Source organism: Aythya ferina, assembly GCF_964211825.1.
Source record: "Aythya ferina genome assembly, chromosome: 6".
NCBI classification, from domain to species: Eukaryota; Metazoa; Chordata; class Aves; order Anseriformes; family Anatidae; genus Aythya; species Aythya ferina.
Genome location: NC_140303.1, coordinates 2429972 through 2444293, shown reverse-complemented (window position 1 = coordinate 2444293; position 14322 = coordinate 2429972). Strand labels below are relative to the sequence as shown.

At 39.8% G+C, this 14322-nt stretch overlaps 1 protein-coding gene across 5 annotated transcripts; it reads left to right on the top strand.

The window, feature by feature from the left end:
• Positions 1–5: 5 nt before the first annotated feature.
• STRADB (STE20 related adaptor beta) lies at positions 6–10006 on the top strand (the record flags this gene model as incomplete). Of its 5 annotated transcripts, none has more annotated exons than XM_084523471.1 (13): positions 6–133; positions 967–1060; positions 2147–2203; positions 2498–2578; positions 2943–3042; positions 3531–3652; positions 4136–4214; positions 4735–4858; positions 5469–5640; positions 6061–6165; positions 6377–6606; positions 7198–7240; positions 7643–10006. In XM_084523471.1, the coding sequence occupies exons 3-13, from the start codon at positions 2192–2194 to the stop codon at positions 7793–7795; spliced, it is 1221 nt and encodes a 406-aa protein (XP_084379597.1). In that variant the 5' UTR covers positions 6–133; positions 967–1060; positions 2147–2191. The 5 variants fall into 5 exon arrangements, with proteins under 5 accessions (XP_084379597.1, XP_084379594.1, XP_084379598.1 ...); XM_084523468.1 differs by having other exon boundaries at positions 4106–4214; XM_084523469.1 differs by lacking the exon at positions 6–133 and adding an exon at positions 356–477 and having other exon boundaries at positions 4106–4214.
• Positions 10007–14322: the final 4316 nt, after the last annotated feature.

The window sequence follows — 14322 nt, the reverse complement described above, 5'->3', positions numbered from 1 at the left end:
GCTGCGCGGCAGAACCGAGCTACCCGCCGGCGCGGGCGTGCAGCCCGGCGGTACGCCACACCGCCCAACTTCCACCACCCTCTGCGGCTCCCCCGGGGCTAGGAGCGTAGGCGGGGCCCTGCGCTGGCGGCGGGTAGGGACGGGCGCTTCCTTCCCGCAGGGCTTGCTAGCCGTGTTGGGGGCGAGGGGGCCCCAGGCCGGGAGCGCCGCACCCGCTGCGGGGGAAGCCGGGCGGGCCGGGGAAGGGGGAGCGGGGGCTGCCGCCGCGCTGGCAGGGGCATAGGCAAGGGTAGCCCGGTCCTGGCCGCTGCGGGGGGCCGGAGGGAGGCGGGGGCGCCGCGGAGAAGGCGCGGGGCACGATGAGCGGAGCGAGTGGGGAGTAGCGCTGCGGGAGGCTCCCGGGGTCACCCTGCCTCGGGGTATGTAACAAGGGGCTGTTGCGGCCCCGCGGGAACAGAACTGTGACCTGCGGTCGAGGTACCTGGGCTTTGGGCTGCAGGGTCTCCACAGTTCGCGGTGTTTTTCTGTGAACAGATCAAACTGCTTTCTCCCCGCACTGTTCACCGCTTCTGAATCTTTGGCCATGCTAGGAATGTGTCAGTTCAGCTGCGCGCTGCTGCTGTCATGATCTACAGTACAGAGAAAGACTGTGTTATGGAAAGAAAAATGTAGAAAAAAAAGGTTTTGGTAGGGACATGACCCAAAATCGTAATGAAAATGGAAGTAATATTAAGCTACAGAAAGAAAAAAAATACACCTTATTAATGTTATTTGAAAAAACGTGGATCACAGACATTTGATGACTGGTCATACCCTTTCATACTTTTTGAACAAATCCTTCAATTTTACTTTAGCATGTTCTGGTTATCGAGACTTTATTTTTCAGCCTAGCTTTTGCAGATTCATGTTTCAAGCCCCAGAGTAACTTATCTTGTATAATGGCATGAAATTTCTTTCTTCCAATAGGAGAAGGATACTATAGCTGTTACAGTACTGGCCAATGTCTTGGGGCGTTTGCATTTTTTTCCTACCCTGCCACAGACTTCCTCAGTGAAGCCAGGTAAGTCAAGTCATGATCCTCTGAAGAAGCCCAATACCTATTAAGGATCTCCTTTTGTCTCAATTTTTCATCTTTAAAAAAGAATTATTTTAAGAAGTTTTTTTTAGGATAAAGATATTAAGGATTAGATATTTGGCAGTGGATGGGTGGTGAGTGCTTGTTGTCTTTTCAGACAGTTGCCTTGATTAAACAACATACATAATTTAAATGATGGATATGATCAAGCCTATCTCCTTGATACACAGAATGATCAGTCTCTGATGTAGTAGTTCACCTTTTTAAAGATAACTTTCAAGCAATAATCACGTGTTAAGATGGAATTACCTCCCTTGGTGGACTTTATGTCAGCTGCCAAGTAGGATTCTTCATGGTAGAAGACTCACCTGTAGATCATCAGGTAGCTAAAGTAAATTAGTCTCACTTTATACTTCAGAAACCTGATATGCTTATTAGAAAGTCATCTCTCTCTCCTCCCTGTGTAAGATTTCACATTAGGCAGAAAGCATATCTGCTAGGGGACTTGCAAAGTGGCTACTCTGATCTGTGATGTTAGAATGCTCATTCTGTAACCTAAGTAATGTGAAGAAATTATTTGTTTTCCCTCCGTTTCTTACTCAAGATCCCTACAGTAGTATTTGCACTTTGTTTCACAATTGAAAGAGTAATAGCATTTGGCTTGCTTTTTGTGAGCTAGTTCATCTGCACACAGCTGAGCTGAAATACGTCTAGTACAGCCGTGCTCCTTTAAAACAGACATTTTGTTTCTTATGAACTGCTAGTGATTCATGAATCCATTTATTTTTTATTCTCTGCATGTATGCAGTTGACTTGTAATTACATTGCTTATTCAGAAATGGTAATAGGATCTCTCAACCCATGAATTAAAAATGAAAACTTTCGTTGAAACATACATTGCACACTGCTTAAAGGCTTGACACAAGCAGGCCTTCCCAAACCTTCCCAAACATGCAGAAGTTTGTGTGTGTGAGATAACAGAGGAATGCCTCACAGCTCTGATTTAAAGAGTCTGATGTTTGTCACATGTTCATGTACAATCTTATGTTCCTGCTACTTTAATTTTTCTAGGATAAATGGGTGTATATGACTTTTCCCCTCATCTAAAGAGGTTCCATGTCTTGTTTGGTAAGTTTGTATTTAAGAATCTTTGACCGTTGTACCTTGTTACCCAGTCATACCTGAAAGTGAGAAAGTTCTGGTGAAATATCATACCTGAGGGGATTTCCACAGTGGTGTTACACCAACTTTTGGGAAAGGAGACTGTTTAGTTCGGGGTCTGCCATATGCTCTGTGTTGTTTCTTAACTGCTTGTAGTAGAAAACTTTCTGAACTTATAGGGATTACTTCTGATGTTTTCCCCTTGCCATGTTTAATAAATCGCAGCAAGTCCACTAACACTCACTTGTTTCTGTTCTCGAGGACTGTTCCTGTATTCTACGTACACCAGTTGAGTCACTCAGACCAGAAAAGCAATCTCAGAGCAGCATTCATGAATGCCTGGTAAGAAGAAAAAAGTTAACTGGCAAAGTTAAAATATGAAGCTGTACATGTGAAAAATTATCTCATTCGGGGCACATTTAAAAAAAAAAAAAAATCAGGAAAAATAACCACAGTACTTCAGGTCTTCCACTTCAGAAGAAGGTGACTATTACTCTTAATCTTGTAGTAGTTTAAAAACAAACAACAACAACAAAACACCGCAGTAGCTTATTTATCTAAGACTCAGTGTAGTGGTAAAAGCACTGTCTTGAATATGCTGATTTGAGTATTTGATCTTAGCATTCTGATTAATGCTATTTCTGCATTTATTTTAAACAAATAAACATACATGGTAATTCTGAGAACTGTTTTTCCCCACTGTTAGGCTGATTCTGAACAAGCCTGGATTCCCCCATCTACAGGAGGGAATGAAATGATATTTTGTTCTTCTAATGTCTCTCACTATGAACTCCAGGTGGAAATAGGTAATATAAGCATAACTTAAAATATTTCTTGTTCTTGCAGATGCATTTTCTCACTAGGTTATTGCTAAATGCAGTAAATATTTATTAAGTTTAGAAAATGTATTATCAGCTGACTAGAATTAATCTTGTGTCTACTTAGTTGAGAGAAGCACAGAACAGCTCTCATGTTTCAGTTCTCACTTTTTTAAAATATAAGAAATCAACGGTTATCTGAAATTTTCTTTTGATATTTGTGCGTTTGGACATCTCTTTTAAATTTATGGTATGGGAACAATAAATACAGCATTAACATCATCTCTTACCATTTGGCTACTTGAGTTGATTGTCCTAAGGATGTCTGCACTGAATCCTACTGTGCATGTGTGTTTATTCTAATGTGCATGCTAAAAGTGATGTAAAGTGTAACTGCAAAATGATCTCTAAATATGAAGAAAAATGTGGTAGATTATTACATTTTCCATTGTTAAGGTATCCACTTCTGGTTTCAGGAAGGAGATTCAACAACTTAACTTCAGTCTACCTTGCACGGCATACACCTACAGGCATGCAAGTTGCTATAAGGATCACAGACCTAGAAAGTTGCTCTGAAGAGCATTTGAAAGCCTTACAGGTAAAGCAACAGTACTTTGGTGCTAGTTTGAAGATACTGATGAACACATAGGAGTTCACTAAACAGAGGTAGCCTTTGTGTTTTTACTGGGTCATTTAGGACACGGTTTCACTTCAGAGGCACAGCATGATGCATGTATAAATTGGCGATTTACTTTCTGAAGACTATTTGACTATTGTCAAATGTTTTAGAAATATTCACAATTGTACAACTTTTCTTCTGAAAGGCATTTTGTGCTCTGCATATAACAGCAAAACTTCATAAAGTAGACTTGACTTCAGACAAATGCAGTCATACACAAACTATTTGGATTTCTATTGCAGGCTACGCACATCACCTGCAACTCAGTATAAATGTCCAAAGGGAACAGTTATTTCTACCGCTTACTGACATAATTAAGGCTCTTAGTAAGACAGATTTCTTGTGGTTAACATATCCATTTTCATTCCATAGAATGAGGTGGTTTTATCCCACTTTTTCCAGCATCCCAATGTAATGACGTTTTGGACTGTGTTTACAGCTGGTAGTTGGCTTTGGATCATTTCACCATTCATGGCCTATGGTAAGGACTGTTAACTGCAGTTTAGGAATAGTAACAAAAAAAGGACTTATACAGTTTATGCCACACAGTTCATGAGGTTGTTTTTTTTTTAAGCATCTCCTGTCTTGTACCGAAGAAGGGAGTGGAGCACAACTTCCTAAACCACTTGTTTAGAGAAGCCTTCTGTATATCATCTTTCTCCCCAGCGAAGACTGGCATTTGAACTTAAATTATACTTAATCCTAACAGCCACAATGTGTGGAATGATAACTGGGAGATGCATTTGGCAAAATTAAAAGTTCTGTAAAGACAACACAAAACTTGTTTGGTTTCAGTGCAGACTTTCAGTTACCCAGCATGACTTGACTGTGATCTTTGATGGATGCATCAGCTGCATCCATGTAAGTTTTCTTGATGTACCATAGGCATTATAAAAACAAGAATACCACAGTACCACTCTTGTGAATGCATACAAGGAAGCAAGCATAGGCAAGTAGTTTAACAAGGCTTGTTAGACTTCGTGCTTTTTTCCCTCTTCTAGGTTCTGCTAGACACCTGCTGAAGACTTACTTTCCTGAAGGAATGAGTGAAGCTTTGATAGGGAACATTCTGTTTGGTGCAATCAGAGGATTAAATTACATGCACCAGAACGGCTACATTCACAGGTAGGAGAATGTCAGTGCCATAGGTAAGAATCAGATTACAGTATCTAGTTTATTAAGAACTTAGTTTCACTTCAAAACCCATTTTCATCTCACATGTTGTCTCCCTTCCTTTTTCTGTATTCCTTCTTATGTCACACATAGTGCAGGAGCATTTTTTTTTTTTTTATTAATAATATAGCAGAACCAAGTTTGCAGGAGCTTAACAAGAACAGATATCCACAAATTGTTTAAAGACAGCTGGTACAGGGATTGTATTTCTGTAACATCAGTCCTCTTATTTAAATCATTGTGTACGTCTGTCTGGCTTTGTTTTTGAAGCTGAAGAGAATGAGAGCTCATAGAAGTAACTTCCTTACTTTACACCCTTTGCCAGAAAGGAAGGCCCTTCTCCAGTTTCTGGCAATCAGTTTTTCTTGCCAGCCTCTCTTCCTCTCTTTTGGGCTGTATTTAAAAAGACATCTCATACTGAGTGAAGACCTGTCATGAAATTAATCTGATAAATAGAACCAAAGGTAAACATCTCAATCTAAGCTAATGAAATAGGAAAGCCTTTCTACTTTAGTGATGCTTTGAGTAATGTGTAACTAAAATTTACAACTTTGTGTTACAGGAATATTAAAGCTAGCCACATTCTGATTTCAGGGGATGGACTGGTTTCTCTCTCTGGTTTAAACAATCTTTACAGTTTAGTTAACAATGGACAAAAGTCAAAGGTGGTTTATGATTTCCCCCAGTTTAGTACGTCTGTACTTCCTTGGCTGAGTCCTGAACTACTGAGACAGGTCAGTATAAATTACACTTCATTCTTCCTATTTCAAAGTTACTGGAAGTACTCAACTTCTAGCTTACGTCTGCTTGTGGAAGTGCAATAGAAGCTGTTGAACTGCAACTTCAAAACAGAACAAAACAGATGTGCTGAATTTTTAGTTTTCCGAAAGAGAACAGGTTTTAAAGCCATTAGTAAGGAGGTGCTGTACAACTGAATGTCTTCAGCTGACTTTTTTCCTGAAAACTAGTGCAGAGCCTAAAAGTTCTCTTCAGTAAAACATCAGATTTTTGAAAAATGCCTGAGGTTTCACAATTTGTTGATTGCCTCAATCCTATGTAGGCTACAGAATATTAAAATATTTTAACAGGTAGATTTATTTTTGTCTGTAATAATCAATAACTTTAGTGATGCAGTAGTTTTATTCCTCTTACAGGATTTGTCTGGGTATAACATGAAGTCTGATATTTACAGTGTGGGAATCACAGCATGTGAATTAGCCAATGGACATGTTCCATTTCAAGATATGCCTCGCACTCAGGTATGATGCTGAACTAATCTCTACTTCAAAAAACTCAGATTTTTATTTTGAGACAAATCAGTACTATTACTGATGAAATGTCTGCTTTTAGTTATTTCGAACATGCATGCTTCTTGCTAGATCAAATAATCCATTTCTGAAGCCTGATAGCATAGCATGTGTAGGTCTAGATAGGTGCTGGAATCTTCTAAATGATGTTCCTTTCTACTAGATGCTGCTGCAAAAACTGAAAGGTCCTGCATATTGTCCTTGGGATATAAATACCTTCCCCCATGGGGAATCCAGGATGAGGAATTCCCGATCAGGTGTTGATTCTGGAATTGGTGACAGTATGACACGCACAATGACCAGTGAAAGACTAAAAATTCCCTTTTCCAAAACATTTTCCCCTGCTTTCCACAACTTGGTAGAACTTTGTTTGCAACAGGACCCTGAGAAGAGGTAATGTTCTGGTGAAAATTAATTTTCTGTCACTTTAGTCTTAGACTAAGTATAGCTCACAGTTTAGGATACAATAATTAGTTGAATGCTGTTAAAATTGGAATTTCAGACCAGAATTACTCTACAAAATGCTACACTTAACATTGGTCTTGCACTTTAAGAACTACTATGCCTGGTAACGGAACTGTGCTTTTACAGGCTTGTTTGACATCCCCCAGGCCTGAATCTCTTACAATGGGTTGTACTTTGTATGGTGGTTCAGCAAGTTTAATTTTCAAACCTGCACTCTGTCCAAAAAAAACCAACAAACTGAAGTACATGTTTTCAGTACGATGTCTCTTCTGAATGAGATGTTAAATTCTTTGTTCAGCAGAAAAATGAAAATTAAAACTAAACTGATCTGTTTAGTGGTGTCCTTGCTATAAATTGAGGCACAGAGTTTAAGAGTTCTGTGCTGCCTTTCTCATGCTTCACATTTGTTCTGCGGAGAAGTAAACACGCAGCTGAAACTGACTTGTCAACCTAGCCCCTTTTCCAAAAGTAGTGTTTAACATCTCAAAATGTAATTGTATCATTCATTTTGTGTTCCAGGCCATCAGCGAGCAGTTTGCTTTCACATACGTTCTTCAAGCAGGTGAGTTTACTAAACTTTCATTAAATGACACAGCTATAATCTAAATAAGTCACAGTTTTAAAGGTGGATTACAGAATAATTAGATCAGCTGAAAGCAAAAAGCAGCAGGTAACAGCCTATTTACTTCAGAGAGTTTTTATTTTATTATAAGTCAGCCTAACTAATAAGAAAAATGGTTAATATTATGATTTAAAGCAGAAGAATTGCATAGCTAATGTGATCAGTTGTGAAAGACTAATTCAGTTTTCTCTAGAATAAGGAAAGGTAAACCTGTTTTCCTGTTGCTTTCAGTATTGTAACATGCAAGAACATGACTCTAAGATATCATGTGTTTTTAATGGTCAGATACAAGGTTATTCAGATTTATGGGCAGTCCTTTTTTGTTTCTTTTCTTCTTTCTAGATAAAAGAACAAACACAGAGCTCACTACTATCCCTATTACCGCCTCCTATTCAGAATAGTAGATCAGGGCTCTTGGCACTGCCCTCAGCAGCAGCTGGGACTGAACTTGGATACATTACTACAAATCAACATGAAACAGACTGGGAATTCTAAGTAGACACCAAACAATCATACCTCTCCTGTGCTTCAAAGAAGGAAAAATGTGATTTCTACTTGCTGCTTTACTTTGTATGGTTAAAATACAATTAGACAAGGTATACTTGAAAATGCAGTTGAAGTGGCCAAGTTTCATTAACTTAAACCAATCTTGGCTTCATGAAGTGTGGTACACCTTCTCTGACCGCAAGGAAAACTCTATATAGAGAATGACCTCTTATCTCCTTCTTTCCAAATATTTCTTAACAAATAAGAGGGCTCCTGCTGTATTTTTAGTCTATAATGCATTTTTTTAGCTTACATTACTGCATATGAATTGCCTTTCTGACTCCAGGCTTTGTTTTTTGTCTACAGTCTTCCTTCAACAATCTGCTTGTCTTTTCATTATCACCCAAATGATATGATAGTAAGGAGGAATCCTCTGCTGCAGAAATTAGCTGATCATACAAAATACTTTTCTCTCACACCTCTCAGAAGACATCTTTCTTATTTGATATGCTGTCAATACTTGCAATGGCTTAGCAGTCCATCAAGTCTTTCCTGCAATTTTAATATTGCATGTTGCCCAAAGAAGCTACTTGAAAATGACTCTACTCTTGTATTTGTCTACAGCCTTAGTACAAATTTCTGCATTTGCATTTATTGATGTCTTAAAGTTCCATTCTCACTACATTTTAGTAAAAAGTTATGTCCCAAAGTACCTATTATTGACTAATTCTGACAAAAGTGAAAGCGTATAGATACAGAATGGATACATTTTGAATTTTTAACTTACACAACATTCCATCTTGCATGGCTGGGCTTGTCTGCAACCAGCCTTGAAAATACTTCTGCTTTGCCAGCAGCTTTCCTGCAAAGCCTTGAAGGCATAATGACCAGAAGTCAAGCAAGAAGTCAGATGCATGAATTTCTAAATGACCACACTGAAGTATTAATTTAAAGAAAAACAAAACTCAATTCTACTCATTATGCTGTGAAGAGAGCTCTTACAATTCAAAACATAATAGGTAAAACTAAAATTAAAAACCTTTCAATAAACTTACCCTATCTGCCTCCATTTGTCTGTAATTCTAGTACTTCTATTTTCACCACAGTCCAATTATACTAACAGCTTATTGTTACTGCAAGAAATAAGTTTCATATTTATGTCAGCCACTAGTTAAGAAAATAGTTGTTTAAATATCTAAGTTATTCTAGATAATCATAAAAAATATTAATAACTTGAGTGCTCTTTAGAGAAGACATTAGTCTTACATGAACCCCTTAAGGTTCTTAATTCTTAATCACTAAGAATTTTAACTTTTAAAATAAAATACAGAATCTACAAGTAACTTAAGTAACAGTATACATAAACAAGTCAAACAAGTGAAAATATGCATGAAGTTGTACATATTTCAATTACAGATGTCCGAATGAATATTATTACACTTTTCTAAAAAATGCAGAGAATTTCATGCAGCTGAAGTGCTGGTGTTTGCAAGCTTCACTTGAAAGAACAGTACCCTGCAATCCCTTTGAACTTGAATACTAATGACATTTATTCAAGAATTCAATGACATTCATTCAAGAATGAACTTGAATAGTAAAAACAAACTTAAGACTGATTTAAACAACCAAATATTCCAACTGAGTTACTTTGCTACTTTCTTTCTGTGGAAAAACTAGAATTACTTTTTTCTAAATACTGTTCCGGTTCATGTACTAATGTAACTTTTAAGAAGAAAGTGAGATGCACTATTATAAGTTAAAAAGCTCAAAATTCTTACTGTTAGAACTGCTGCATTTTCAAAGAAGATACTTCAAACAAAAGCAATTACGAGGCACTGTAACTAATTCTTAAAGTAACCATAAATACTTGAAACTAGTCCCTGAATAAGTTTACTAAAAGGTTTGTTGTAGTTTTGCTCATAAACTGTGATACTTTCCTCTAAAGAATAATGCAAAATACAAAGCATCAGTTAACACCAAAAAAAGTGTAATCATCATATTGAGGAGGTTTCACCTACCTGGCACCTGAAAACAAATTATTGGAAATAAAACTGTGTTCAGCTGGAAATCTGAGATACAGTGATATGAAAAAGTTTTTGCATCTAATTAGTGTTTTCAAAATCTGAGATACGTGAACTGTATTGTTAAGATGCAGGCTGCTGGGACTTTCCATTCCAAACTGACACACTTCTAAGCACAATAAACCTGTTATTTCTCAGAGCACCTGTTTATTTACTTTTACTCATACTAAATGCATGTTACTAGCACATGAACTAGAGCTTAGACTTGAAATTTTCAAGGAATATTGTATGTAAGCTCCATGAGATTTTTTTTTTCTTACACATTTACAAAATGTTTTCATGGTCAGTGAAACAGAAATTGATAGCTTGGTTACTTTTGGAGGTTTGATACTTGTAGAAACACAAGGTTTCTTTGCTGCCACCTTTCTTTTTGCTAGTATTTAACACTACATGAAATAATGAAATACCTGTCACAATAGAAAGTTTACATTAATATTATCCTGAAGGTACACTTGATGCTTCAGTGCTGTTGAGTTTTTTACTGTCTTGGTCCAATACCACAGGAATTTGTGAATGCCTGAATGGATGAGCATAGGGAAAAGTGTGATTACTCAGAATAAACTTGATGTACTACATAAAGTTCTTAAAAAAATCTCAGTGCAATAAATACCCATTGAAAAGATTATAATTTCTTCCAATTGATACTATTAAGGAACAAAAGATTACAAAAATTAATACCTAGTTTTACCTTACCTCTCTCTTTTCTCTATCCCCTCCTTCTCAAGCACTGTGTAAGCAGAGTAAGCCTAGAAGACAGGATGAAATCATGGAAAATCATTTGAAAACCATTGTTCTGAATGTCTCTGACAAGAGGAAAGAACTAAATGTAGGTGATTTACATGCCCTGTTTTTCATGCTAGTAAGTAGCTTTACTGAAATATATTAGGTTGCCTAATAAACCTCTAAAACAACTAAGCTAGCTGCAATGACCAGTCCTGATGATGGTCTTCCCTATCCTGTATGATTGAGGAAAAAATACTAGAATTCAGTGATACTGAGACATGGGATTAGAAATTAGAGGACAACTGATTAAGAATGAATATGTAGACAATGCTCATTGCTTAGTACATGCATGTGCTACGTTTGCGATGCACTGTGGTTGTGCTGCTCTTAGGCCTCGAGATAACAGGAGTGCCTGGGACCCTGAGAACCGATCAAACCAACATTATGGTTCAGACTGTGACCAAGGACTCAGAGAGCATGCACAAGGAAAGGAGGTGAAACGATGTGAGAAGTTCAACTCTTTACTTCTGACTTGTGGAAAACAAACTCCACAATCAGTAAGATTGTAAAGTTAGGTATGTTTATTCAGCGCTGGGCAGCACAGGGGGTAGTCCCGCCAAAGTCATGCGCACCTGACACGGCAATGTGCCACGGTTATATGCAGTGACGAGTTACATATGCATGAAGTTTCATATTATGCCTATACATAACCTGTATATGCCTATATTCATAACCTGTCCCCGCTTCATATTAAAATTAGTTCCAAGGAGTCATTTCCATAAACTCCTCCCATCTGCACTTGCACAGTGTATTCTGGTGGTGGTCTTTGGGGGTCATGGGGATGAAGATTGATGAGACTTCCTCGTCAACGCTAGTTGACCTCTTGTCTCTGTGCAGACTCAGTTGCTCCTTGGCTCTTGTCCATCCGCAGGACCAGTTTCTAAAGATAGGCTCACACTCTTGTTAGGAGACTGACCTTGTTAAAGGGGCCCAAGGCTTCTTGCTTTAGTTAATTTGCTCAATGCACCATAGTTAGCAAAGACACTAAGTAGCATCCCAATTTAATGCTGTCAGCACTCTATCACTACTTGATTCTCCCAACTCCCTCTCTCACCCCCACCCCTCCCAAACCCAGGCCCCAAAAGTATACAAGCAGCTTCCCAACCTTCCCCCAGAGGCAGGTCCCAAAGGTGTACAAGCAGTTCCCAACAGCCCCCAGATGCAGGCCCCAACCCCACCCCCACAGGCCGCAAAGATGGGCAAGTAACTCCCTACCTTCCCCAGAGGCAGACCCTGAAGATGTACAAAAAGCCCCAGTCTTCCCCAAGACCCAGGATCCAAAGGTGTACAAGCAGCTCCTACAACCCCCTCCCCCCCCAGAACCAGGCCCCTACAGTGTACAACCAACACCCAACCCCCCCTACATGCAAGCCCCAAAGGTGTAGAAGCAGCTCCAAACCACCCCCCAACACAGGCCCTTGCAGTGTACAAGCAGCTCCCAACCCTCCCCCAGACACTGGCCCCAACCCCCGCACCCCCAAACGCAGACTCCAAAAGTCTGAACTCTACAGGCAGGCTCCAAAACCCATCACAAAGCCCCAGTGGTTTGAGACAGGTCCCAAATCCCAGACACAGGCCCCAAACCCTAAACATATGCCAAAAAAAAATATTAGTGCTGGTGCCAAATGTTAGACAGGCTTAAAAGGCCAGGCAAAAGCCCGAGATGCTCAAGGCTGAGACGTAACTTTACTTTCTGAATTACTGGAAAGCAGCTTTCATTCTCAGATAGGTGTGCGCAGGGTAGATAGGATGGGGCTTCAGGCACCTCTTCACCTGCAGAAACACACTGCCATCAGGCACTGCCGTGCCAGACAAGCTTTTTCCTCTAAAACACCCTTCTGAGATGCCCTGTGGCATTCAAGTAACCTGCTTTTTTCTGATTCTAAAGAGTAATGTCACAGCCCACATTGCCTGTGGCACCTGATAAGCAGAAGAGAAAGCAACCATACCGTTTGGAAGCCATCACTGCACTTGCCACTCCTTGCTGCTCTGTAACCTCTTCTCAAATCCTCAGCCAGTTCTGTGAAGAGCCTGCCATGGCACCTGCAAAGCAAGATGGATCGCAGTCACCTTGTGCTACTTGGCCATTCTGCTCCAATCCAGCTTGCAAACAGCCCTCCCTTCTCGTGCTGCTCTTCAGGTTGCAGCTTGGCCCCTCTGAGCCTGTGTGAGACAGCTGCAAAAGAAAAAGAAAAGCATAGGCAGAGGCAGCATCCAAAGCCAAAGCACAGCTAGGACAGTTACTCTCATCTGCTCCCTTACCTCTGTCCCCTCACCTGCCCTCAAGGCAGATGCTTCCATCTGCTCTCTTAGGCCAGCTACAACACCTCTGAAATATAAACAGGATTTTTACTGTATTTTCTGTAGGTAGGTAACTGTAGTGACAACTGCACCCCTAAAGTAAATGCTACATCTGTTCACTGCTTACCTTGCCAAAAGCAGCTATGGTCGTCAAATCCCGTTTGTACACTGTGTTTCAGCTTTAACAAATGAAAACAGTCACAAGATAATCATTCAGCTGCCAGCATTAGCACCCATCCCTCAACAACACAAGGGACCCCATTTACAATATTATCATTTCAAAACAGCAGCCCCCTTGACTCAGCACCTGGAAAGTGGATCAAGCCAGTCACAGAGTTGTCTAACAAGTGCTGGACAGTTCCAGAAGGAGCTCTTTCCTGTGACCGGTTGCTCCTAAGGTTTATACTCTACTGGGGATGGGAAATAAAAATAAAAAATTCAAAAACCCATATCTGTAAGGGTTAGGGTAAGATTACTGGTATGGGTAAGGATAAGGCTAAGTGTAAGGGTAAGGATAAGTGTAATGGTAAGGGTAAGGATAAGAGTAATTGTAAGGGTATTGGTTAGGGTAAGGGTATGGTTAAGCGTAAAGTTTAGGGTTGGGTAAGGGTAAGGGTAATGGTAAGAAGAGTTAGGGTAAGGGTTAGGGTAAGCGTTAAGGTAAGGGTAATGGTTAGGGTAAGGGTTACGTTTACAGTAAGTGTAAGGGTAAGGGTTAGGTTAAGGGTAAGGGTTAGGGTAATGGTAAGGGTAAGTGTAAGGGTAAGGTTTAGGGTTAGGGGAAGGGGAAGGGTAAGGATTAGGATAAGTGTTAGGGAAGGGTAAGGGTAAGGTTTAGGATAAGGGTTAGTGTAAGGGTAAGGGTCAGGGTAAGGGTTAAGTGTAAGGGTTAGGGTAAGGGTTAAGGGTAAGGGTTAGAGTTTGGGGTAAGTGTTAGGGTTTGGGTTAAGGGTAAGGGAAAGGGTAGGGTTAAGGGTTTGGGTAAAGGTTAGGTTAAGGGTTAGGGTAAGGGTAATTGTAAAGGTAAGGCTAAAGTTTAGGGTAAGGGTTATGTTAAGTGTAATGATAAGTGTAAGGGTTAAGGGAAGGGTTAGGGTTAGGGTAAGGGTAAGGATAAGTGTAAAGTTAAGGGTAAGGATAACATAAAGGGTTAGGTTAAGTGTTAGGGTTAGGGTAAGGGTAAGGATAATGGAAAAGGTTAGGGGCAGGGTTAGACTAAGGGTAAGGGTAAGGGAAAGTGTTAGGGTTAGGCTTAGAGTAAGGGTAAGTTTAAGAGAATGTTATGGTTAGAGTGAATATAAGGGTAAGGGTAAATTTAGGGGTATCGTAAGGTAAAAATTAAGGGTTAGTGTAAGAATAATGGCTAGGGCA